This window comes from Bos javanicus, chromosome 24 (assembly GCF_032452875.1).
Source record: "Bos javanicus breed banteng chromosome 24, ARS-OSU_banteng_1.0, whole genome shotgun sequence".
NCBI lineage: Eukaryota > Metazoa > Chordata > Mammalia > Artiodactyla > Bovidae > Bos > Bos javanicus.
In genome coordinates, this window is record NC_083891.1 from 53,734,244 (window position 1) to 53,762,179 (window position 27,936).

At 41.2% G+C, this 27,936-nt stretch overlaps 2 protein-coding genes across 8 annotated transcripts in view; both read left to right on the forward strand.

The window, feature by feature from the left end:
* C24H18orf54 (chromosome 24 C18orf54 homolog) overlaps positions 1-11,374 on the forward strand; it is a 35,118-nt gene extending 23,744 nt beyond the window's left edge. The window contains exons 8-9 of one of the 3 annotated variants that reach the window (XM_061400239.1): positions 10,588-10,635; positions 11,287-11,374. In XM_061400239.1, coding sequence (XP_061256223.1) covers positions 10,588-10,609 — 22 coding nt within the window. In that variant the 3' untranslated portion in view covers positions 10,610-10,635; positions 11,287-11,374. The other 2 variants (XM_061400242.1, XM_061400240.1) reach the window with 2 other exon arrangements.
* A 1,129-nt stretch (positions 11,375-12,503) lies between these two features.
* LOC133237762 (uncharacterized) overlaps positions 12,504-27,936 on the forward strand; it is a 42,391-nt gene continuing 26,958 nt past the window's right edge. For all 5 annotated transcript variants that reach the window (XM_061400243.1, XM_061400245.1, XM_061400247.1 and 2 more), the window contains exons 1-4: positions 12,504-12,727; positions 23,264-23,367; positions 26,029-26,250; positions 27,183-27,389. In XM_061400243.1, the coding sequence (XP_061256227.1) occupies positions 23,287-23,367; positions 26,029-26,250; positions 27,183-27,389 (510 nt within the window). In that variant the 5' untranslated portion in view covers positions 12,504-12,727; positions 23,264-23,286. The remainder of the gene's footprint in view (positions 12,728-23,263; positions 23,368-26,028; positions 26,251-27,182; positions 27,390-27,936) is intronic.

The window sequence follows — 27,936 nt, forward strand, 5'->3', positions numbered from 1 at the left end:
TTTGGGGGGTATTTTGTATATTTAATATTTGGGATAATGTTAAATCATATGTAATTATACCAAAATATTGCCCGAAGTTAAGTCATGGCAAGATTTTCTTCCCCCGATGTTTTGAATATGTGGAATCACTCATAGTTTTGATTTTATGTTTCCTCTTTTTCTGTCCCACTTTTCACAATGTTTAAAAATCTCTTTGGTAGAAGTGCTCTCGGAAGTAAACTTGCCAAGGGGGTGGGCTGAACTGGGGGATTGGGATTGACCTGTGTAATACATTGTGCTGTGCTGTGCTCTGCTCAGTCGCTCAGTCATGTCTGACTCTTTGTGGCTCCATGGACTGTAGCCTGCCAGGCTTCTCTGTCCATGGGGATTCTCCTGACAAGAATATTGGATGGATTGTCATGCCCTCCTCCAGGGGATCTTCCCAACCCAGGGATCAAACCCAGGTCTTGTGTACTGCAGGTGGATTCAGTACCTTCAGAGCTACCAGGGAAGCCCAGGAATAGTGGAGTGGGTAGTCTGTCTCGTCTTCAAGGGATCTTCTGACCCAGGAATGGAATGAGAGTCTTCTGCATTGCAGGCAGATTCCTTACCAGCTGAGCTACCAGGGAAACCCATATAATACACTACGATGTATAAAATAGGTAACTAATGAGAACCTACTGTACAGCACAGGGAAACAAACTACTCAGTGCTCTGTGGTGACCTAATGGGAAGGAAATCCAAGAAGAGGGGATACGTACAGTTGATTCACTTTGCTGTTCTGCAGAATCTTATACAACATTGTAAAGCAACTTTTCCAATACTAAAATGGCTAAAAGGCAAGTAGCATGAAAGGGAGCAAAACTGATCTATGGCTAAGATCTTTTTTGAACAACTAGTTTTTTATCTTCCCAGTTTATTCTACATTGTCCTTACTGTAGACCAGACCTGACCAATTCAGTGTCGCAGCCTCTTTACTGAGACTAGTCCACTTGCCTCCTAATACCTGTTTCAACCTTATCCATTCTTCCCCTCATTTTTGGTTCAAAGATATCCTGACTAGTCTTTGCAAGACACTGTTACACATACCACTACTGTAATCTTACTGATTTATTTCAGCAAGTTTGCTGTAGCTAAACTGCTTTACTCAGATTCTGCCAAACTTCATATGTATGTTTTCATTTTCACCTTTGTACATATTGTTTCCATACTTGAAATACTGTGCCATTTCTTTAAAGCTCTGACAGAGCTTATCCTTTATTGCCCAAACACTTTAACCTTCCAAACTCTGGTAGATTGGCTCTCCTTTTTCTTTCCCCATCATGTGTTTAACTGTTAGATTTCTTATTTTAAGTATTGGATGTACCTCTTGTAGCAAGATTTGTATCCCTAGGGGAGAAAATGTCTTAAAAAATATTAGAAGATTGATTTTGTTTTGTCTCCTTGATAGTGTCCCTTACATCGTGATGTAATAACCAGAGAGATGTTAATCGATTAGTTTAAGGCAGGTTTCCTGTATAAGATTGTAAATTCATGATGGAAACCACATCCTTTATGTGATGTCCTACAAATCCTTTTTAAAATGAGGTAAATTAAACCTATTTTGGAAGACTTTTCTTTTTTGATATTGCAGTTTATCAAGCAAGATTAACATTTATGTATTTTGAATGACTTGGCTGTAAGCTTTCTAACGTCTTGAGCCTTCAAGACTTTTATGGTTTTGGGGTTTTTCTATATTCTGCATTTCATCACGTACATGACCTATGTTACAAATCCGTTCCCCAGACTAAGTCTAGGGAAACTTTCAGTGGCTGGTTTTCACTGTGTTGCTTCTGTGAGCCTGGCTAGACGGGAACCTGTTAGTCTGGGTCCAGTCTAGAAACAAACCACACAGTGGTTTTAAACAGGAGCAACTCAATATACAAAAGTTTTAAACTGGTCAGATCCACCGGAGTTCAGTGTTTGCAGCAGCTGATGAAGCGATGTTTCCCTGGACCAGGCTGCCTGCCTGCCTCCCAGGTTCCGCAGAGTGGGGGGAAAAGTTCTAAATTATGACAAAATAAGTCTTATCTGGTACCCCAGAGCTAAGAGAGAGCACTCAAGTAGGGACAAGCTTGCAAGTACTCAAGGACAAGGGATCTCAGATGGGAGTCTGATCTTGTTGAAGGGGCAGACCACTGAATGGCAGAGTTTACAGGCTTGCCCAGACCGGAGTCTGTTTGCAGTCACTGGGCAAGAAGGAAGCCACCCTCCAAGATTCAGGGAAGCTGCAGCTAGTGACCAAGTGTGGGCCTGGAGAGAGAGTGAGGGAACCTTCCGTATGCTGGACGGTGCTGGCTGGATGCCAGGAACAAAAGGGGTTTGTATTGGGAAAGTTGAAAGAAGGTGATCACTGGCCTGGGCCAGGTCTGTGTGGTGCCAGGGAGAACCATGCATTCTGGGACTGTGACTGGGACAGAGAACCACTGGGTTTCTTCATATCCTTCGAGTTAACTGATGCTGGAGCTGCTGGAAAGCTGCGAGTGAGCCCCTTTGGGGTGAATTTGGAGCTGAGAGACTGAATTGGTGACTGGCTCGGAAACTTGTCAGGTACTTGAAAGGTTTTGGTGGGAAAAAACATCACAAGGGGAAATCAAAAATTGCTTCACCTGTCCACCTCTGATACCCTGTTTTGCAATATAGCCTGTCCAAACCAATAACCTGGCATAAAGGTAAAATAACAAAAATGTCAGCTCATTTAGGAAACAGGCCCAATAAGAAATCTTGGGTCAATATTTTCAAAATCTAATAAATTTGATAATTTTATAGAAAAAAAACTGAACTAGAAATCTGGGACTATTATAAACATTCTGGAATACAAATGAAGATCAGAATTTCAGAGGAGTAGATTGCATTCAATTTTTCATCGTGATAGCCACATAGGTTTTATATGAGTGTTTCTGGAAATGGAGCATTTCTTGCAACTGGAATGCTTTGCATTGTAGTATATTGCTTCAATTAAGCCACGATTTGTTTTTGTCTTCCACATATTACCCTTATTTAATTTTGCCATTCAAGGCAATCTCATATACACATTTTGGTCTTAAAATACTGAAACCAGCAAAAATAATGCTACTTCCATCTTTCAGGCTGTTTTTAATTTCCAAATACTTAGGACACAATTTTATGTTCATAATTGCCTCACTTGTAATAGTGCCATCTGGCTTTCCTTTTATTGTTTAAATGTCTAAATTGTACAGGTGATCCAGAGCCCTACTTAACAAAGTGCTAGAGTATGCATTTATTTTGCACATTGATAAGAAGATTAGCATATATTAGTTTTAGGTGTATGACATGATTGAACGTTTATGTGTAAGTCTAGTTAATATCCACCCACTTTATTTTTTCTTATTGCCACCCATAGCTAATTTTTATACCTCAGCTTTGTTGAGGTATAATTGACAAATTGTAAAGATATTTAAAGTGTATGTTATGTATACACATTGTGAAAAGATTCTCCCATCTTGTTAATATGTTCATCACCAATTACTATCTTTTTTTTGACAGTTAATTTTTAAAAAATATGGCATCGAATGTCCAAGATGTGTAGAATAGGTGCATGAAAAGTCTATGATTCTTCGATGATTTATTATTCCATTCAGCTAGCATGCATTTGACTTCCCTGGTGGCTCAGACGGTAAAGTGCCTACAATGCGGGAGACTCAGGTTCAGTCCCTGGGTTGGGAATATCCTCTGGAGAAGTAAATGGCAACCCACTCCAGTACCCTTGCCTGGAAAATCCCATGGACAGAGGAGCGTGGTAGGCTTCAGTTGATGGGGTCACATAGAGTTAGGCACGACTGAGCGACTTCACTTTCACTTTTCAGCATGCATTTGGCTTTGTGGAGGTGGGAAGGAGGAGAGGAAAGGGTAGGGGTAGGAGAGATGATGGCAAATAAGGTATGACTTATCACGAGGAACTCGATGGAAATATATAAACGGATACAGTTATATACCACCAAGTAAGTATTGTTTCAGAGAAATGAAGCTGGAGCAATAGCTATTAAGGCACAGACGATGGAGCAGCTAAGTGGCCGGAAGGATCAGGAACAAATTCACTTAGGAGGGGATGCTTGAATTGATCTCCAAAATGAACAAGTTTTTCATCAAAGAAATTGGATTGAAGGATGTTTAGACAGTAAGACATTCAAAGGGTCTTCCTTGGTGGCTCAGTGGTAAAGAATCTGCCCGCTAATGCAGGGGATGTGAGTTCAATCCCTGGGTCAGGAGATCCCCTGTAAATGGCAGCCCACTCCAATATTCGTGCCTGGGAAATCCTGTGGACAGAGGAACCTGGCAGGCTACAGTCCATGGGGTTGGAAAAGAGCCGGACATAACGACTAAAAGGCAACAGCAACAAGACGTGCAAAGACTTGAGTTGTTAAAAAAGGCCGGATACAAAAATTTTTATTGAGTTGGGTATACTGTGTGTCATAGTGGAGGAAACCTGTGCTTTAACATCAGGCAGATGTGTTTTATGATTCTACCATTTATTAACTGTTGTGAACAAGCTCCTTGATCCTGCCTGAGGCTTCATTTAAAATTTCCTTTTCATTTGTAACAGCTGCTTCGAAGTTTTGTTTCAAGGATTGAATGATAATGCCTGGCATCTGTGATCTTAGTAAACACTAGTTGCTAATAATGCTAGTACACCTAGGTAAGGGAGGTGCCAGGAATAAGGCATAGGCTGATTCTACCCTTGTGGTTCCCCCTTCTACTCTACATTATTGTTAAGTTGCACAGTTGTGTGCAACTCTGCGAGCCCATGGACTGCAGCACTCAAGGCTTCCCTGTCATTAGCCATCTCCCAGAGTTTGAGTCGGTGATGCCATCCAGCCATTTCATCCTTGCTGTCGTCCCCTTCTGCCTTTAATCTTTTTCCAGCATCAGGGTCTTTTCCAATGAGTTGGGTCTTCGCAGCAAGTGCCAAAGTATTGGAGCTTCAGCTTCAGCATCAGTCTTCCCAGTGAATATTCAGGGTTGATTTCCTTTAGGATTGACTGGTTTGATCTCCTTGCTGTCCCAGGGACTCTCAAGAGTCTTCAGCAGCACAGTTGGAAGGCAGTTTTTCAGAGCTCTGCCTCCTTTATGGTGGAGCTATATGCTCTACATTACAGGAAGAATTATTATTGAAAAACGTGTCTGATGATGTACCTCTTAAGCTTTCCAGTGGCTACCTGCTGGAAAAGTAGTTGTGAAGTTCCCACCGTACCCTGAAAAGCCCTAGATGATGTGCCAACACCCCTCCCGTCACTCCTCAAGGCCGAAACCTTTGCTACCACTCTGATTCAGCCACGTTGGTTTGGCTGTTAACCAAATAACCACAAATATGCCTCTGTGTCCAGGCCTTTGCAGTGTCCTCCATCTTGTCAGTCTTTACACAAACGCCTCTTAATTCCCTCCCTTACTTCAGGTGTCTGCTCAAATGCCACTTTATCAGACAAGCCTACCCTCCTCCCTGCCCCGCTATTCTACTTTACTCTTTGGTGGTGGTGGTGGTTTAGTCACGTAAGTCATGTCTTTGCAACCCCATGGACTAGCCTGCGAGGCTCCTCTGTCCATGGGATTTCCCAGGCAAGAATACTGGGATGGGTTGCCACTTCCTTCTGGGGATCTTCCTGATCCAGGGATTGAACCCACATCTCTTGTGTGTCCTGCTTTGGCAGGCGGATTCTTTATCAACTGAGCCACCAGGGAAACTCAGACCTAATTTTTCTTCACTGAATCGTGAGGGCGGGAACTTTGTATTATTCACTATTTCAGTTCAGTTCAGTTGCTCAGTCGTGTCCGACTCTTTGCGACCCCATGAATCGCAGCACGCCAGGCCTCCCTGTCCATCACCAACTCCCGGAGTTCACTATTTGCTCCTCAACAACTAGGATAGTGCCTAGTAGTAATTTAAAGAGCTACGTAAGTATTTCTCTGAATGAGGACCAGAGAGTGGCTTGGGGACCCTTCTGAGGCAGGTGGTGTGCTCAGCTGAGAATTGGATTTTATTCCCTAGGCAAAAGGGACGTATGTTTTTGATGCAGCCTTGAGTGAATATTAATTTTTGTTAGTCCCTACATTGATTTATGGCTGCAGTCAGACTGAACTGTTTTCCAAATACTAAAACCAACAGTTTTTCTTCCTTCTGATAGTTAAGTCTTTAAAATCTGATACCACAGCATAAATGCATTATGTTAGTAATTTTTCTTAGGAAGTAAAACTATAAAGCAGGCCTTATTTAGTTTTTTTGCTCAGAATTAGTTTTACTGATGTTCCTATGATGTTTTATTGTAAAATAAGTCCCTAGAATATAGGTTTTGTTTTTTTTTTAATAATGTTTAGAGGACTATTTATTTGTCTCAGGTTGGAGTACTAGATGCTATTTGATTTACTGAATGATTTATGTGGGATTTTGGATACGAGTATAAGAAGACAATAGAAGCACAAAGAAGTCTCTTGGAGTGGGATTCAGAAGTCCTCATGACAGGAGCCCTGGAAGGACCTTGATAATGCCCCCGACAAATGAACCACTCAGCACTCCTTCAAATCATTTCAGTCTTCATTTTTTTTTTAGACCTGAGGGACATATGAAAAATTTTATTTAGATTTATTTCATCATCTCCGGTTAAAGAGGTATCAATTTTCTATTAAAAATGGCCAAAGTTTAGCAAACATTTTCCTACTTTCTGCTGTAGTTCTCATTCATTGTGTGTGTGTTTCTGAGATTTCTTACGAGGGTTTAAACTTTAAATATCTTATTCCCTCCTGCCCCTTCTTAGTTGGGGTGCCTTGAGAAAGTTAGAGCTGTAAGATTGAATTTATAAAGCAGAGCTAATGGGGCTGCTTCAGAACACAGTTGAAGGGATTGAGAGAATGCCTGTAAAACAGTTCCTTAACACAGTGCCTCACCGTAGGGAAGTGCCCAGTGTAAACTATTATTGCTAAATACAGTTATGTCAGTGCTTGTTTTCAGAATTTCAGCTAGTCATAATTGTTGCCATTTAGCTGTCTGTATGGATATTTTGTAGAAGCCAATCCAAGTCTTAGTAAGGACTGTTTAATTTTTTTTTCCCCACTAGAGGGCACTGCCTGCTTTGGCAGTAACAAGATTAAGAAATTCTGTCATTGGCCTTGTTCAGTCGCTGAGTCGTGTCCAGCTCTTTGTGACCCCATGGACTGCAGCACACCAGGCTTCCCTATCGTTCACTATTTCCCAGAGATTGCTCAAACTCCTGTCTGTTGAGTCAATGATGCCATCCAAACATCTCATCCTCTGTCATCCCCTTCTGCCCTCAATCTTTGCCAGCATCAGGGTCTTTTCCGATGAGTCCTACTACTCCTTAATCTGGTTTTGAGCTTGTGAAAGTCACTCAATTGTGTCTGACTCTCTGAAACACCATGGACTACACACAGTCCATGGAATTCTCCAGGTCAGAATACTGGAGTGGGTGGCCTTTCCTGTCTCCAGGGTTTTGAGCTTAGCGCCTGGCATTCATTCTCCGTTACAGCTCTTGAAAGCTGATGGGGTGTGTTAGGAGATGATCTTATCTCCCTCTTCCTTCTCACATCAAGTTACAACCTTTTAGAAAGAAGCATCTCTCCCCATTCTGTAAACCAGATGTATTCTTTAGACTGTAGTCATTATGATTAGGAGCCCTATTCTCTTCTCCCTCTTCAGGAGGCTTCAGTCCAGAAGTGGTTCCTGTTAGACCACTAATGTCCTTTGTGTTCTCTCTCTCCTTAGTTACTGTCCCAACACTCACATAATGGAAAGGTGTTTTAGCTTAGGCACATGTGTTTGCCTTTGTAAAGTGGTGGCCATTAAAAGGAACACCTGGCTTTGGGTTTTCAACAAGATACAGGCTTGACATCTTGAGTTGGGAGTGGAGGTTCAGGGGAAGTACCCTTGTCACTTACCCTTCAGTCCTCTTTCCCATACGTAAAGCAAGTTTAGTTGGTAGACAAAGCCAGTGGCCAGAGCCTCCCCAACAGTCTTAATTTCAAGTCAGAGAAAAGGTGTGAGATGGGGAAGGAGTGTGTGTGTGCTCAGTTGCTTCAGTCATGTCTGACTCTGCGACCCTATGGACTGTGGCCCACAATGCTCTTCTGTCCACGGGATTTTCCAGGGAAGAATACTGGAGTGGGTTGCCATGCCCACTTCCAGGTAATTTTCCTGACGCAGGGATCAAACCCACGTTTCCTCTGTCTCCTGCATTGCAGGCTGATTCTTTACCCATTCAGCCACTTGGGAAGCCCTGGGGAAGGACAGAAAGCAAAAAAACGCAGAAAGGTGAAATATACACTGAGGAAACCAGAATTGAAAGAGACACGTGTACCCCAATGTTCATCGCAGCACTGTTTTATAATAGCTAGGACATGGAAGCAACCTAGATGTCCATCAGCAGATGAATGGATAAGAAAGCTATGGTACATATACACAATGGAGTATTACTCAGCCATTTAAAAGAATACATTTGAATTAGTTCTAATGAGGTGGATGAAACTGGAGCCTATTATACAGAGTGAAGTAAGCCAGAAAGAAAAACACCAATACAGTATACTAACACATAATATGGAATTTAGAAAGATCGTAACAATAACCCTGTATACGAGACAGCAAAAGAGACACTGATGTATAGAACAGTCTTTTGGACTCTGTGGGAGACAGAGAGGGTGGGATGATTTGGGAGAATGGCATTGAAATACGTACAATATCATATATGAAACGAGTCGCCAGTCCAGGTTCGATGCACGATACTGGATGCTTGGGGCTGGTGCACTGGGACGACCCAGAGGGATGGTATGGGGAGGGAGGAGGGTTCAGGATGGGGAACACATGTATACCTGTGGTGGATTCATTTTGATATTTGGCAAAACCAATACAATATTGTAAACTTTAAAAATAAAATATGAACAAACGTTGATAACACCACTATTTTGAACTCACAGACCTTGCTTAGGTTAATCTTTTCATGGATTAGTAGAAATTTCAGTTTGCTAACTAGTGACCATGCCTACAATGTAACCTTACACACGGGAGGTTATAACCTAGTTTGCTTGTGACTTAGGATTTGTTTTCTGTATACAATGGAATGTCAAATTTGAGGGTCCTGATTTCTATGTCAGGGCTCTACTTGGCCATGGCCACAAAGAGGAACCCCCAAACATGAAAGAGTGAGTAAGGTATACAGGTGAGGGGTGAGGAGAAGAGGGGAGGATCTTCCAGGATGTTCAAAAGGTGGGGGTTTCTGTTGTCCAGTAGGGATAGATGGGGAGCTCCCCTTTGAGTCACGTTTGTAGAGTTCTGAATTGTAAAACTGGAGTCTCTGTATCCTAGTTCTAGATTCTAAAATGTCTAGATTTTATAGCATGAAATTTTTATAGCATTCTCCATGACCCAGAGTCTCAGATTCACTAACACTGGTTTGTCATCTCCTTCTCCAGGGCATCTTCCTGACCCAGGGATCGAACCCGTGTCTCCTGCATTGGCAGGTGGCTTCTGGTTACCACTGAACCACCAGGGAAGCCTGTTGTCTAGAGTAGGGATGGGCAAATTATGGCTCATTTTTGGAATTTAGCCTGCCACTGGTTTTCTGTACAGTCCACGGTTAAGAATGTATGTTTTTAAATGATTGAATAAAATTTAAAAGATGAATATTTTATGACACATAAAGAATACAGTCTCTGTCAACATTACTAGACCAAGCACTCAATATTTCCAACTTACACAGAAAAGCAAACTAGAAACAATTTTTTTAAATCACAGCATAATTTCTTCAAAAATATAAAAAAATAAAAATGAGGCTGAAGTCACAGTAAGTTTAGAATGGCTTGTTTGTTAGCCAAATAAGGAAAACTGCTTACGGACAGTGGGTTTATTAAATCCTGCTTAATTGAAACACCTGAAGAAATTGTCCAGAGGAGATAAACTTGTTTAATACTGTTAACTTCTTAGGGAGAACAATTGATCAAAGAGTTGATGATTTTGGGGAGTAACATTGATAGTTAAAAATTGGTCTAGTGATATTGATAGAGATTCTTTGGTTTTTCTTATCTCTTGATGAGTCCAAAAGGTATTATTGATACTATTAAGTTGCTTTCTTTTTTATTCCAGGGGTCAAAGATGAGTTTAAAGTGTCAAAGAATTAGCCTCTATGAATAGTCTGCATGTTACAAGTAAAAAGGGAATAGTTCAAAGAATTTTAGAAAAACTAATCAGTAAACATGAAGTGGAATCTGCTGAGACATGTTACAACTTACAGTGACAAAAACATGCATCAAGCAGAGGAAAAAAGCTTAGTTGTACAAATTGACAAGCGTTGTGAAATGTAAGATGTTTATAGCTTGCCTGTGGTAATATTCGTTAGCAGGTACTTTGCAGAAAATATTTGAGTCTACCACGTGTAACTGAACCAGTAGCGTCAGTGGTGAACTTCATTTGCCCTTGTGGACTTAACCTTTATCAGTTCTGTGAACTTTTATCAGGAATAGAAGCGGATTGTTCTTTCTTGCCCTATCACACTTCAATTTGATGACTCAGCAGTGGTAAAGTTTTACTGTGAATTTTTTTTTAAATCTTAGGGCCCAAATCGAAATTTGTTAATTGAGAAGAGCCTGTGTTCCTCTACTGTAAGTACTGAACAGCTTTGGAAATTAGCTTTTGAGACAGTTAAGCTTCTTAATGAGTTCAACCTAAAGTTGCAAGGTAAAACATCAGCTATATGCTTATCTTATATGTGATATCATCATTTTGATGGCAACTAATGTGGTTTGCATTTTAATATCAAATACTGCTCGTGCTTTCAAATGTTAACACAAGAAAGAGTTCTACTCCACAAATTTAATAGACAGATTTTAAGGCAGTAGCATTTTTTGGACCTCTCTGCAAGTACAAAGATTTCCAAAATTTTTTTTGGTATGTTCTTAAAGTGTGTTTTATTTTCATTTTTTAAAGCTTTCCATTTTGTATTGGGGTATAGCCAATTAACAGTATTGTGATAGTTTCAGGTGAACATCAAAGGGATTCAGCCATATGTATACATGTATCTGTTCTCCCCCAAAGTCCGTTCCTATCCAGGCTGCCACATAACGTTGAGTAAAGTTCCATGTGCTATAAACAGGTCCTTGTTGGTTATCCATTAAAATATAGCAGTGTGCACATGTCCATCCCAAACTCCCTAACTATCCCTTTCCCCTAGTCCTTCCCTACTCCAACCCCTCCAACCATAGGTTCATTCTCTGAGTCTGTTTTGTGAGTTCATTTGTATCATTTCTTCTTAGATTCCACATATAAGGGATGTCATACAGTATTTCTCCTTCTCTGTTTGACTTAAGAAGACTTGAAATTTAAAAACCTATTTAATTGTACAGCTGAAGAGCTTTCACCTGGTCTTCAATTGAAGGTGATCTCACACGCTAGTAAAGTAATGCTCAAAATTCTCCAAGCCAGGCTTCAGCAATATGTGAACTGTGAACTTCCAGATGTTCAAGCTGGTTTTAGAAAAGGCAGAGGAACCAGAGATCAAATTGCCAACATCCGCTGGATCATCGAAAAAGCAAGAGAGTTCCAGAAAGACATCTATTTCTGCTTTATTGACTATGCCAAAGCCTTTGACTGTGTGGATCACAATAAACTGGAAAATTCTGAAAGAGGTGGGCATACCAGACCACCTGACCTGCCTCTTGAGAAACCTATATGCAGGTCAGGAAGCAACAGTTAGAACTGGACATGGAACAACAGACTGGTTCCAAATAGGAAAAGGAGTACGTCAAGGCTGTATATTGTCACCCTGCTTATTTAACTTACATGCAGAGTACATCATGAAAAACGCTGGGCTGGAGGAAGCACAAGCTGGAATCAAGATTTCCGGGAGAAATCAATAACCTCAGATATGCAGATGACACCATCATTATGGCAGAAAGTGAAGAGGAACTAAAAAGCCTCTTGATGAAAGTGAAAGAGGAGAGTGAAAAAGTTGGCTTAAAGCTCAACATTCAGAAAATGAAGATCATGGCATCTGGTCCCATCACTTCATGGGAAATAGATGGGGAAACAGTGTCAGACTTTATTTTTGGGGGCTCCAAAATCACTGCAGATGGTGATTGCAGCCATGAAATTAAGACACTTACTCCTTGGAAGGAAAGGTATGACCAACCTAGACAGCATCTTCAAAAGCAGAGACATTACTTTGCCAACAAAGGTCCGTCTAGTTAAGACTATGGTTTTTCCAGTGGTCATGTATGGATGTGAGAGTTGGACTATAAAGAAAGCTGAGTGCTGAAGAATTGATGCTTTTGAACTGTGGTGTTGGAGCAGACTCTTGAGAGTCCCTTGGACTGCAAGGAGATCCAACCAGTCCATTCTAAAGGAGATCAGTCTTGGGTGTTCATTGGAAGGACTGATGCTAAAGCTGAAATTCCAATACTTGGCCACCTCATGCAAAGAGTTGACTCATTGGAAAAGACCCTGATGCTGGGAGGGATTGGGGGCAGGAGGAGAAGGGGATGACAGAGGATGAGATGGCTGGATGACATCACCGACTTGATGGACATGAGTTTGAGTGAACTCCAGGAGTTGGTGATGGACAGAGAGGCCTGGCGTGCTGTGATTCATGGGGGTCACAAAGAGTCAGATACAACTGAGTGACTGAACTGAATGTATTTTAAAAAGGCAACTAGCAGGAAAAGAACCTAATAGAATTCTCTACTTGCTTTCCAAATGGTGAATATTCTCAATTAAAATAGTGTGCTTGGTATCAGTGTTTGTCAGTAACTATCTATGTGAAAAGACATGTTTAAAGATGAAAGATGTAAAATCTCAAATAGGTCAGCATTAACAAATGAACGTTTGTAATTGATTTTGCTGATAAGGAGCAATGACTTTGGATCCTAATGAAGCAAAATGTTGTAGGAACTGAGTATCAGCAGTCAGTTATTGGTTGTGATAATGGGCCTGCTTATAGGAGCGTTAGGAGTCCTCTTGTTTTTGTTTTTTTTTTTAAATGGTTACATAGGGCTTCCCTGGTAGCTCAGTTGATAAAGAATCTGCCTGCAATGCAGGAGACCCTGGTTTGAGTCCTGGGTAAGGAAGATCCCCTGGAGAAGGGATAGGCTACCCACTCCAGTATTCTGGCCTAGAAAATTCCATGGACGATAGAGTCCATGGGGTCCCAAAGAGTTGGACATGACTGAGTAACTTCACTTTTCATGAGTTTTGCCTGTTATATTATGAGACCTTAAAGTATTTGTTTTTCCATACAGATTTAACTTGTGAAACTTGGTATTTATCCCAGAAATAATTCAGTCTTTAAATTTCCCTTGGCCAGCAGTACCTGAACCATTGTCCTGTTATATTTTGTTGACCTAGTGTGTTGACATTTTAAAAACATACATTTCTCAAATAATTTGATTGTGATTAGTAGGGCCATCTAGGGATTTTTCTTCTCCTAGTAGGTGAGGATTGGCCCTGTAATTATCTATTCTCTTCAGAAATTTAGCTAACAAATACTTTTGGAACACACAATTGGAACCCTTCTTTTGACAAGTGTGTAATGATAGGTGCTGATTATCTGTTGAACCCTCCTCCTTCTACTTATTATGTAACCATTGATGCCTCTCAGCCCTTCCTGACTTGGATACAGTATCTGTTTGTTTCAGGATTCCTCCTCTCATTCATTGTTCTTTTCTTTATGTTTATTTCAGTATCTTCCTAGAAGTAATATACCTGTAACTTATAAACTGATATATCATTTTAAGATTATGTTGTATTAATTCAGTTTTCTTTCATATAAGTTGATACTGAAGAACATGGTGACATTTTTTTAACATGAGTCTTGCATGAGAGAAATGTGGCAAAAATCTTTGAATATACATCTTGTTTAAAAGTCTTTTAGAGTCACAAGCAAGATTTGGGTAGAGCCATAAGTAGTATTTGAGCTTCCATGGCTCAGATGGCAAAGAATCTGCCTGCAGTGGTGGGAGACCCAGGTTTGATTCCTGGGTTGGGAACATCCCCTGGAGAAGGGAATGGCACCACTTCAGTATTCTTGCCTGGGAAAGGAGCCTGGTGGGCTGCAGTCAATGGGATGGCAAAGAGTTGGACACGACTGAGCGACTGACACTTTCATAAGTAGTATTGCTCACAAATAAAGAGACGGGCGTGTATACTGTGGAATTCTCAAGATAGGTGTATCAGGATTGGTGGGTGGTCTTCCTTCGTCAACTCCATCACTGGGTTGTGAGGAAGGATCATATGTGGCACGTGTCAGTCTCTGGAGACAAAAAGAAGTTGACACCGCCTTTTATGCTGTAAATTTTCATCCTTTAATGCTGACCAATGAGATCTTCATAGTTACATATGTTTCAGAAAACCAGGGTTGTGTGTAACAAGAAATGTTGGGGATTTCTTTGTTTCTAAGGGCTAGGTGGGGACTCTGGAGTCAGACCTGTCTTTGTTTGAGGCTCTACCATATGCTAGCTATATGACCTTGTTTAGTTAACTTCTGTACACTTTGCCTTTCACATCTGTACAGTGGGACTAGTGATTGTAGCTACAGCCTAGGATTGTTCATAAATATCTCATGGAACAGTAAAATAGATCATAAAGGAAGCCTCAATAAATGTTAACTAGTACATTATTATTCAATACTATTATTGTTATTAGTAGCTAGGTATAGTGTTTCTATGTCTCTTTTGCATTGGAGCAATAGAGTGTTGATCATACTTAACTAAGATCATTGTTATTCCTCATGAGTTTTCTGTTGTCTGCTTCTTGGAGATGTTTACCATGCCCTTCTAAACAGATATATCATTAATAGAAGAAACAAGGTTCCTTGTTTCCTAATATATAATATTAATATATTAATATTCTTCTTCTTATTACAGTGGGCTTTCCAGGTGGCACTAGTGGTAAAGAACCTACCTTCCAGTGCAGGAGACATGAGAGATGTGAGTTTGATCCCTCAGTTGGGAAGATTCCCCCAGAGAAGGGAATGGCAACCCCCTCCGATATTTTTGCCTGGAGAATTCCATGGACAGAGGAGCCTGGTGGGCTACAGTCCACCGGGACGCAAAAAGTCAGACATGACTGAAGCAACTTAGCACTCTTATTACAATATAGAAATATATTCTGTTATTATTATCAACAGTTTATATTACCTTTTATCTTTTAAGCATCGTTATGACCTTAGAACCTTCTATAGGTGTAATATAGTCTAATTAACCCCAATAGACTATTATTGAAGTTCCAGTTATCACAGTCTGGCCTGTGAGGTCCCTTGAAAGCCTCCTTCGTGTTGACATTCTTGACATCATCACTGCTTTCTGGAAACAGCTGGATATTCAAGACCTTCCTGATTTTTTCCTGCCATAGGACATATTTATAACCTCCTCCCAAGGAACCAGGAGTCCTTGTTCCTCATAGCAGGGAATTACATTAGAGATCAAAGTCTGGACACTTGAGAAGCAAAAGAGAGTGGATGGAGGGCCAAAGCACAGCGACTGAAGGTGGTGCTGGGCTGTTTTTGGTAATGAAGAGCCAGAACCGCTTACATGGATTCACATTTGTACTTCTTGTTTAGCTCCTCGTATTTCTATACTGTGGGCTTCCCAGGTGGCGCTAAGTGGTAAAGAACCTGCCTGCCAGTGCAGGAGACATAATAAGAGACGTGGATTCAATCCCTGGGTCAGGAAGATCCCCTGGAGGGGAGATGGCAACCCATTCCAGTATTCTTGCCTGGAGAATCCCATGGACAGAGGAGCCTGGTAGGCAATGGTACATAGAATTCCAAAGAGTTGGACATGGCTGAAGCAACTTGGAACACGTGCATTCCTATACTCTGTTTTTTAAAAAACAGTTCTATAATATGATTTCACTGATCCTTTAGATGTTATCCTATTTAACAACATTGTAGAGGGTAAAGATAAAGGATGACAGATAAAGCCTAGTCACTAGTTGGTGATGGTTTGGGGGAAAGAGATGTGATTATATTGAATGTAAAGATCATGTAAGAGTTAAGCATTTATTCGTTGAAGCCTACTAAGTGTCAGATCTAGTGGTCAACTTTAATGATGATGCCTCTGCTCTTTATAATCTGGCAGTGGAGCTATTCATGCTACAAATAATTTTACATATAACTGAAATGAGACTGTCAACACATAGGTGTTCTGAGAGCATATAGGAGTGCTTAACCCAGTTGGGGTAGTAGAGTTTAGATAGATGGGAGAAAGGAAAAGGCGCTCGGCAGGTGGATGTAAGGTCCAAAGAACTTGCTGTATTTGGAGACATTATAAGGCCCACACAGACAGGAAATAAAATTGTAGCTACTGAAGACTCATAATGTCTTGGTTTTTAAAAACTTTTTTATTTGTTTGTTTTTGACTGTGCTGGGTCCTCATAGCTGCGTGGACTTTTCTGTAGTTGGGGCGAGCAGTGGCTACTCCAGGTGCAGTGTGCGAGCTGCTCACGGCGGTGACTTCCCTTGTGGAGCATGGGCTCCAGGGTGTGGGGGCTTCAGCAGTTGTGGCTCCTGGGCTCTAGAGCACAGGCACAGTAGTTGCGGCGAACAGGCTTAGTTGCTCTGTGGCATGTGGATCTTCCCAGATCAGGGGTCAAACCCATGTCTCCTGCATTGGCAGGCAGATGCTATAGCCCTGGACCACTAGGGAGATCCCCTCGCAGTTTTTAAAGAAATAGTTTATTACATTTTGTTCCAAATCTTTGTGAATTAAAATAAAAAAGGATCTAAGTTTACAGACTGTGTTAGACTAAGGATGCAAAAGAGTTGAGGATGCGCCACTGTAGTGACTGGCAATCATAGTGTCAGTGTTTGTCAGCAAACATGGTCTGCCGTTGTTTAAAACAAGCTCCCCAAGTGAGTGTAGGGTTGCCTCAGAGATGTTGCCTTCCTTACCCATGGTCTCATGGTAGGTACTTGAATCACTAGTCGGCAGGTCTTTAGAATGAAGCACACATTTTTTGGGGTATGTTTCTTTTTTCCCCAGGTCAGCTGTTATGAAAATGAAAAATTTCAGTTTCTTTCTTCTTTATTTATTTAACTTTTATTGGCATATAGTTATGTACAGTCTTGTGTTAGTTTCAGGTGTATGGCTATCAGGAATCATGGTGCATGTTTTCCGGTACTCTTCTCAGCCCCTCAGCACACTGTTTGTATAAGACAAGTGCTTGATGCATTATCAGTTGATCTGTTAGTTGGCTGTAATGGTTTCTGGCTGAGGGTGTCCATGGACTGATCCTTGTACACAGTAATTTGCTTCATTCTTAACACTGCGGGTCTTTGGCTTTTGTCTAATAAAAAAAATTCAGTCTGTGGTACACAAGTTCAGGAAACAGTGTCAGAGGCAGAGACCATTCCAGGTGTGTGGTACCAAATGAAATGTAAAGTACGACATGTCTGCAAATTAACCTGGCTTAGAGATCATCTGTCAGAAGGATCACCTAAAACCTCTCTCCAATTTATTTGAAGGATTGATCATAACACATCTCTCTGGAGTAGACAGAAAGCAGATAGGACAGGTGAAATTTGAAGGAAAAGTGATGTGGAAGCACTGTAAGGGAAGCGAGAAACCTAGATGTATGTTTATTTCTCTCTGAAGGGGGAGGACAGGTAACTGCGAATCCCTTTAGTTTTATGGTGAGTGTAAAAGTTTCCAAAACATTTTCTTCTACAGGTCGTTGAATTTTTGTCATAAACTTCTGAAGTGTATTGTTGGAAAGGTCTTATGATCTTACCCATTTACCTGAAGAGTAAGACACAAAGAATTTGTATTTCTTATCCATGGGCACGTGGCTAGTCACCGATGAAGCTGAGACTAGCATAAAACTCTGTTTTCTAGGAAATTTTACCCAACTCCAGACAAAACCTGTTCTCATCACTCTGTTAAACTTGCTCCCTCTTACCCCACACCCTCCTGCCTACTCCTGTTTAGTCTGTTCTCGTAGTCCTTATCACTTTCTAATACAGTATGTATGTCACCTCTTTTTGTTTATTGGTTTATTTGTCCTGACTCCTCTAATAAAATGTAAGCTGCACATCGGGCAGGGAATTACTGTCTGGTGTGCTGATCTATCTCAGGCACTTAAAACACTGCCTGGGCATTGTGAGCATTCAGTCAGTATTCGTTGCATGAATTCATGTGAGCTGTAACAGGTTCTAGAGTTGGACTCAGCTGATTTTGTTGTTCATATCAACACCCAGTGGCCTTCTCTTTTAATGTTGGATTGACACTAAAAATTACAGATAAAGCACTTATTTGGGGGGAACAAACAAACAAAAGCTGAACTGTAGAATATCTTGAATTATGTCAGTAGAATCTTGAAAAAATGGGAGTGTTGGGAATCTAGGAATATTATTTCTCAAGATAATTTTACCTCCAATTCAAGTAGGTAGAGCTAGACAGTATTAAGGGTTATTTAATCCAGCCTTAATTTTATGCATATGAGGAAAACTGACTTAGCAAGGCTAAGGAGCTAGGCCAAGATCAGATCATCATGTAGAGCTGCATGAATAGAATGTTTTCGTTTTCTGTACAAGTTCAGAGCTCCTGCCCTGCTCCTTCCCTTTGCTGACACTTATTTTAGGGGCCCGTACCCACCAAACACCTGTAGTGTTTGAGTTCTTGAGAATATTCTGGAATAGGTAGCAGTGGGAGCAATGGGAACATGTATTGAGCCTTTCCCCACAAATATCTGAAATTTACATGTATGGTATTGATTTTGAGGTGACAAAATACTTAAAATGTTTTATCTGTGGGGCTAGTGAGGTGATGTCCCTGTCTTGTTATTGTGTGTGTGTGTGTGTGCGTGCTCAGTCACTAAGTTGTGTCCAACTCTTTGTGACCCTCTAGGCTCCTCTGTCCATGGTATTTCCCAGGCAAGGATATTGGAGCAGGTAGCCATGTCCTCCCCCAGGGGATCTTTCTGATCCAGGGAACCTGTGTCTCTTGCATCTCCCACACTGGCAGGTGGATTCTTTACCACTGTGCTACCTGGGAAGCTCATCTTGTTATCAGGATACTATACAACATCATTTTCTTGTTGTTTAATTTTCCTGGTGCATTTGTTAGCTGGTGTGAATCATTACTCTGTTGTCTTTGAGGCGAGGGTCTATATCTTCTATGACACTGGTAACTGTCTCCAGTGTCTGGATATCTGAAAGCTGAGAAATAGATAAGAAACATTTGCATAGTAAGAGCATTGATCCATCTTGTTACTGGTAGACATTTCAAAGGAAGTAATCAAAACTGATTGCCCAACTTCGTCTTATCAGCTTTCTCCACCTGAATCATTATATAATTCAGATAACTTGGAGGTGGTGAAGCTGGGGAAATGTTCTTACTGGAACATAGAAGCACCTCCTTTTCTCATCCACCAACATGGCATAAAGGAAGAACCTACTTGACTCAGACAAACAGCATTTTTTGATTGAATGTGTTCCAGGAAAATAAACTCCAGTCATCTAATGAAGAGTTATATCTTAATATGTATTCATTTGATAGATATTGCAATCAGCAGTTAATTCAGTTCAGTTGCTCAGTCGTGTCTGACTCTTTGAGACCGCATGGACTGCAGCATGCCAGACCTCCCTGTCCATCACCAATTCACAGAGCTTACTCTAACTCATGTCCATCAAGTCGGTGATGCCATCCAACCATCTCATCCTCTGTCATCCCCTTCTCCTTCTGCCTTCAGTCTTTTGCAGCATCAGGGTCTCCTAATGAGTCAGTTCTTTGCACTTCCCAAGTGTATTTTTAGCATGCCCCTAGCAGCAGCAGCCCTTGTGATAGAGATAAACATTCAAAGAATAAACCTAGTGGCATACTTTAGTGGAACTAGGACTAGAGATATAACTTTATAGGGATACAAGTTTGTTTGAGTATGTGGTAAAAAAAAAATAGATTGCCCAAATGTAGAATATTTCAATATGTCAGAAATTTATTATTTGTTTATGCAAGAGTTTGAGATGAGTGTTCTTGGTTGGCAGGTGGGTTTCTTCTACATAGTGAATCAGAGAAGTAGGCTCTTTCCCTTCTAGTGGCTCTGCCCCCTCCCCCTGCCCCCCCACCCCAGTGCATAACTGTATCCAGCTGGTCTAGATAGAAGGCTCATTGTATTGGCAATAAGAAAACCTGGGTTTTAGTTATAATTCTGTTATCTTAATGTAAGCAGGTTTTTTACTATGATTTTCTAATTTGTAGAATAAGGACAGTTCTATAAATCATTCAAGGTAATGGATGAAGATGTAGCACTTTGACTTACTAGGAGGGGCAATAGGTGATTTATGAATTCAGATGTACTTCTGCCATTTTAAAATAAGCAAATTATTAAAGTAGTGAGTCTACTTGGCTTATTAAAAAGGATTCATTGGGCATTTATTATGTGCAGGCTCTGTATGAAACATTTATATTAACTGGCTCAATCTTTTCAAACCTTTATGAGGGCAACATTATTATCTCCATTGTAAAGATGAAGAGGATTTCCCAAGTGGCTCAGTGGTAAAGAATATGCCTGCCAATGCAGGAAACATGGGTTTGATCCCTGGGTTGGGAAGATCCCCTGGAAAAGGAAATGGCAACCCACTCCAGTATTGTTGCCTGCAGAATCCTTTGACTAGAGGAGCCTGATGGGTTATACAGTCCATGGGGTCACAGAAGAGTCAGATACAACTTAGTGACTAAATAACAAACAACAAAAAAATGAAGAGCTTGAGGCGCAGTAGGTTAAATAACTCGCCCTGGGTCACACAACTAAGTAGCAGAATTAGGATTCAAACCTTGATGGTCTGGCTCCAGAATTTTCACTCTGAATCATACACTATAAGATTGTGCCCTGGTTTTAGCCACTGGCAGGACTGATACTCATCTAGTATATACTGGTGAGGCCACACCAACTGTATTTCCTTTGAATCTTATTGATCACTCATTGTAAAGCACATCCCCGTTTTAGAGATGTTAAAATGTAGAATTCTAAAAATGTAGAATTTTCTGTTTGACAAATGCACCAGGAAAATTGAACAGAAAAATATGTTTTATGGTACTGTAATAGCACAATGAGAAAATCACCTTGCTAGTGCCACAGATAAATTATTTTGAACATTTTATTATCTCAAAAATCAAATGCCATACATTTAAATTCCAGGTCTTTATGGGAAAAGGCTAATTTGATATGAGTCACTGACAAGTTTTAGATTTGACAAGATATGGTAGGAAAGTCACAAAGTCACTCCCCATCATTTGAGCACAGGTTAACCTTCAGCCTTGTCAGAGTCAGAGCTGCCTGACCCAGATAGGATCTATATTTTTACTACATCCTCTCTTAATAAGCTACTTCTCGGCAGCCAGACATATAAAATAGAATGGAAGTAAGAATGCCTAACAAGTGAAATTGTGTCAGGACTCGAAATCTTAGCTCAAAATTATGTTTTCAGATTGGCCCTGTCTTTTCTTTCTCTCTTAGACAGAGTTACTCTAACTCTGTCCTCCCAAGATCTTGTGCATACTTCTATCATAACTCAGCACATTGTTGGGGGAAACTATTTGCTTTCCTTTTTGTTTTTCCTACTAGATTACACGGTAATAAAAGCCTTCTTAATGTGTAGAGTGGTATACAGCCTGAAATAGAGTAGGCATTCAGTCCTGTTTATTGAAGGTATAAAGGGACAAAGTAGATAATTAAATAGTTAATTCCTCTAGAGAATGGTAGATAAAGAATATAGTATAGGAGACACCTGTAAGTTAATGGTTACTCAAGAAAGTAGGTTTGCTTAACCACAAAACTAAGCAGGCTTGCTTAGCAACAAACCATGCCACAGAAGCACAAGATATGCCTCAAAACAATAAAATAATGGTGGCCTGAGACCCACATTCTGCTCAGTGAGCTCAGTAAGGAGATGACCCTTATGACACGCTCTCTGCACACTTAAAATTCAATAATTTATGGAAAGGTGACAGTTGAAAGACGCTCATTTTACTGAGACCTGAAATAATTTTTCTATGGAGCCCTGATAGTCCTGGCTTGACCATGTAGGGACAAGAAAACTCCTGTGCCCAGCCTGGAGAAGGAGCTGATGATGGAAGCATGATGTCCACTCAAGAATGAGGGAGGAGGCGGCCTATTCCCCCTGCCCACTTTCCCTTTGATGAAAAGAAGGTAGCCCACCAAGTTCCCGGGGTGGCACCTTCTCACCCAGCTGTGTGTAAGCCTCACAAATGTCCTATTCTAATAAATAATTTATCCTTTAAAAATATTTATTTTTGGCTGTTCTGGGTCTTGGTTGCTGCTCACAGACTTTCTCTAGTCACTTTGCCCTTCGCTGAATTCTTTTTGTGCTGAGACATGAAAGACCAGAGCTCCTTAGAACCCTCAAAACACCACCTACTGGATGCAGATGGTTGATTGTTTTGTGGGTTATAGTAGTAGATTTTTAGCTTACTTAGGCCACAACTCATCACCAGGAAAGATGACGTAAAACGAATTTTAAAGATTTAACTTTAACAGCATTATCCAATAAACAAACCACATAGAACAATCAATCACACTGTCAAGAGACAGGGATTCCTAGATGGCACCGGTGGTTAAGAATCCACCTGCCAGTGCAGCAGACACAAGAGACATGGGTTCAGTCCCTGGGTTTGGAAGCTCCCCTGGAGGAGGAAATGGCAACACAATCCAGTATTCTTGTCTGGCAGGACTGATACGGGTGAAAAAACATTTGTACTCACATCAAACTCTGCAGAGAACCCAATGTTATGAGAGAATCTTTTGATAAAGGGTATCTTTGCTCCTACTCTAAAACTAGGTGTGTGATTTGGGGCAGGTGTCACACCTCTTGGTGCCTAGGTTCCTAATTTACAAAATGGGAATAAATCACCGGAATACCTGACAGGATTGCTGTAAGAATTAAATCCCATGGTGTATGGAAAGCACTTAGTACTGTGCTCGGTACTTAGTGGAAGGGAGGAAATAAACGTTAGTAGCTACTGTTATTATCTGTTGTATGTGTCATCAGTGAGCAAAGAGTAGTGGACCAGAAGTGTTTATTGGTCTCTAATTTGGCAATTCTTTCTATGGGTTGTTTTTTTTTTTTCCCTAACCAAGATTATTGTTTGAGAAACAGCTTCCTTATTTCATTTCCTTGACTTTCAGCTTTATATAAGCACTTCCTTACTTAAGAATGATCATCCTTCTCAGGGGTTTCTGCATTTGCTGAAGCTGCGTCCCTCCCCTGTTGTTCTTTTTCAGTGGATTGCTTACCCTCTTAGCCAATGGACAACTTAGCATTTGAAACGCATGAAGATGCAAAGCAGAAGGTTGTGTCTGAGGGGAAGGTGAACACCTCCAGAATGGTAAGAATGTACATGGGGATTTACATCTTGAGATTACTTGCCTCAAAACCTTTATGCAGATCTCAGGAAAGAGCCCCTCCTTAGGCCAGTTTTCTTCAAGTGACCTTCTAAAGAAAGGTAGCATGTCCTATTCTGAAAATCTCCTGACCTGCCTTTTCTCTCCTAAACTGTTAACTCCTGTAGCTGTTTAGGGGCCCAGCTTTCCATGAATTGTTGTTCCTGGCATTAATGAGTTATTTATTGTTTAATATAATACCCTCACACAATGTTAAACTGAATATGTTGGTAAATGATTATGCTATACCAAACATATCATTAAATAATTTAAAACATTAAAAATTTTTTTGCACATTAACAAAACTACATTCAAGTATTACAAAATATTGGCAATATTCTCTCTTTTGTATAATAATACATCCTTGTTGCCTGTCTTACACCCAGCAGTTTGTACTCTTATTCCCCAGTCCATTGTTCTTCCCCTGCCTACCCACTGGTAATCATTAATTTGCTCTTTATGTGGTGAGTATGCTTCTTTTTTTGTTACATTCACTAGTTTGTTGTATTTTTTAGATTCCACATATAAGTGATATCATTCAGTATTTGTCTTTCTTTGTCTGGCTTATTTCACTTAGCACAGTGCCCTCCCCGTCCATCCATGTTGCTACAAATGGCAGGGAATCTTGTTCCTTTCTTATGACTGAGTAGTATTCCATTGTATATATACCACATCTTCTTTATCCAGCCATCTGTTAATGGACATTTAGGTTCCTTCCATACCTTGGAGATTGTAAATAATGCTGCTATGAACATTGAGGTGCATGTATCCCTTTGATTTAGTGTTTTTGTTTTAAATATATACTTGGGAGTGAAATCTCCAGGTCATATAGTAGTTCCATCATTAGTTTTTTGAGAAACCTCCGTATTGTTCTCCACAGTGACTACCAACAGTGTACAGGGTTCCCTTTTCCCCACATCCTTGCCAACCTTTGTTATTTGTGTTCTTTTGAATATTTATGAGTGTTAAAGTAAGGCTTCCCTGGTGGCTCAGAGGTTAAAACATCTGCCTCCAATGCAGGAGACCTGGGTTCGATCCCTGGGTCGGGAAGATCCCCTGGAGAAGGAAATGGCAACCCACTCCAGTATTCTTGCCTGGAGAATCCCATGGATGGAGGAGTCTGGTAGGCTACAGTCCGCAGGGTCTCAAAGAGTTGGACATGACTGAGCGGCTTCACTTTCACTTTCAAAGTAAGACTATCTATGTTAGAATTATTAGTGATCAAAAATGTACTTGCTCAGAGAGCAAGACCAGGAACTCAGAGAGCAGTGGAAAAGGACTCCTTGCCGTCATTGATGATAATCGTCATTTTAGTGGTCAGAGGAGTAAGGGCAAGTTGGTTCAAAGGTTGGGGTGAGTATTTTCTTGGCAGCTTTCAGTAATGTGGATTGTAACTCAGAAATAATACTGTTGTTTATAGCATATATTTGTGACATGAAACCAGGAAGTAGTAACATAGATATACATGGAAATACCGTGACTTAGAGTTGAGTGATGACTTAGGACCTCATATAGGTAATACACATGATAATATGTATTATTATTGAAGGGAATTTACTGAAGCTATTTAAATGAAGGAGGGAGGGAGAGACAGAGACTTGTCAGGTCAGGCCCATTGATTGGTTACTGATATGTTACTTATTCCCATGCATGTACCTGTACACATAAATGCATTTGTACATTCTGGAACCAAAACATTCTTAGAAAATAGCCCCTTAAAACCTCATTGATTTTCAGGTGAAGAAACTGGTAAATAGGGGCTAATTGACTGACTTGGAAGTACTTAGCTGGGTACTTAATTTCCTAGTACTTAATTTCCTTAATTTATTCTGTGCCCCAGTCCTCAAATGTTTATTTTTATTCTTGTTTATTTGGGTGTCATCTGATGTATGGGCTATGTGTGAATGTCCTACAGTCCTTGCACTTGCCCAGCTGCTAGACTGAAGAGAGAACCCGAGTCAGCAGCAGACACATCAGTGGTGCACTGGACAGGGCGTCTTACAGGTCAGAGGCTGAGGGCCTGGAAGGACACCCGCTGGGTGCTGCCGAGGGCAGGCGGACACAGCCTCGATTTTCCCTGCACAGGGGAGGAGGGGCTGTCAATTATAAGGGGCATGATGTCAGAAGGGCTCCTGGGTTGCAGGGAGACTGTTGGAATGCATCTCCCCACAGCTCTGGGTTAGCAACCATTGCAAGGGCCACTGTTCCTCCGTGGTGACTGAACATACCGGAGCTGATGTGGTCCAAGGGCTGGAACGATCATTAGTGGGGGTCAGGCCGATCATGCATGTGGTTACTGATTAGTTTCCCTTTAGGAGGGGAGGAAGTCGTGCGCATCAGGGAAGGGTGAGGCAGAGTGGGGCAAGGGCTGTACAGAAAGCAGGAGAGCAGCCATCTTATGGGGCCTGACCATACTGTGAGTGTGTGTGTGTGTGTATGTGTGTGTGTGTGTGTGTACTGATTTACACATCTCTCATTTTACTCAGTATGTTTATCCCACAAATGTGCTTTTTTTTTCTTCATAAAAGAGGAAATAAACCAAACTCAGACAGTTGGCAATGTTTCTGATGCCTCAAGAGTGGAGAATAATTTCTAATTTCTTCCAGGAAAAGACGAAGCAGTGGTCACTGATGAGCATTTTCCTGGTGTGTCTTTTGGCTTGCACCATTACCACGGTGATCGGAGTCCTGATTGTCTCCTTGGTTTATGTCAACAACCCTCAGCCTCATTCAGAACCCGGAACCCAATCTCTGCAAACAGCAATTCCCATGGTGCCAAAGGCTGTTGATCCAAAATTTCAGTTTCTTAATCATTTATCTAAATCCAAGGTATGCTGCTAAGTCACTTCAGTCGTGTCTGACTCTGTGCGACCCCATAGACGGCAGCCCACAAGGCTCCCCCGTTCCTGGGATTCTCTAGGCAAGAAGACTGGAGTGGGTTGCCATTTCCTTCTCCAATGCATGAAAATGAAAAGTAAAAGTGAAGTCGCTTAGTTGTGTCTGCCTCTTAGCGACCCCATGGACTGCAGCCTACCAGGCTCCTCTGTCCATGGGATTTTCCAGGCAAGAGTACTGGAGTGGGGTGCCATTGCCTTCTCTGTGGTATGGATCACATGTATTAAGAAAAAGAATCATCTATTATAAATGATGATTTCGAAGTTTCTTTTTTTTTTTCTAATTTTATTTTATTTTTAAACTTTACATAATTGTATTAGTTTTGCCAAATATCAAAATGAATCCGCCACAGGTATACATGTGTTCCCCATCCTGAACCCTCCTCCCTCCTCCCTCCCCATACCATCCCTCTGGGTCGTCCCAGTGCACCCGTTGCTTGTTTCTAAGCTGTGTTCTCTCTTCATTGGAAAGAAGTAGCCGTGGGCTGTTTGGATGAAGGGAAGTGAGGGATGGAAAAGGGGAAAGGTGGGTGGATGTTGGCTCTGGGCTGAACTTTGCTTTAGTAGCTGGTTCTCTGGCTGGAGGGGGGAGGTGCAGGCGGACAGATGGAAAGCCCTGTGTTCTCTTGTCAAGATAGGTGTTCGTTTTTCTGTCTAACAGGGACTGATGGCACTGTTGTCTCCTGGAGCTTGCAGACCTGTTCTTTCTCTTCTTTTCTGGGGGGACCTCCCATATCCACTCACCCCCGTATCCACTCACCCCCGTTTCTTTTTCCCCTGTGCTGCCCTCTCACTCTGGGGGCCGTGGTGGCCTCACATTCCTCAGGAAATGACCTCCATGCTGATGGTTCACCTATGACTTTTCAGGTGTTTGAGTTCCCTGGTGGCACAATCCAGTGGGCCCGGTACAGGAACAATGCCAACGACTACCTCAGCATTGAAGAGGAGGCCTTTGGAAGCAGCTTGAACAGCCAGAGATCACAGATGAGCTTCGGGACCCTGAGAATAAAAAGCAGTGGCCTCCGGGCCCCTCACTGGCACTTCAATGCCAACGAACATGGCTATCTTGTACAGGTGTAACTGGTTTGCCCACATTCTGTGCTTGAGCATTTGTGCTGTGTGTCCTCAGGCTATTATTTAGGTTGTTGCAAAACCTACTTAACTAATAGGATGATAGACAACATCTAGGCTTTGGCTGTGTACCCAATTAGACCAGTTAGCAGTGCCTTGGAACATTAGACTGTTTGTTTTAATTATTCGTGGCATCACTTTGAACTTCATTTTTCAGTATGAAATCATTTTTCATACATTGTTAAGCTCAGATCACTGTTCCATCCTTTGAGCCAAAGCTAAACCTGGTAGCTCTGATCTAATGATCAAAGAGACTACAGTTTCCCTTTAGGGAAAAAAGCAGGGACTGGAATAACGAACTAGTTTGCTGATGTTCAACCTGGAGTCCCTGAGATCAGCCAATGATATGCCCTTTTGTGGCTTTTATTTTTCAGAATTCTTTGGAAGTAAAGTGAAATAGAGCTGGAAGTGAAATGAGTGTACTTCCCTGAATTGCAAATAATTCATTAATTCTGAAATGTATTTATGGCTTCTGTGTTCCAGACACTGG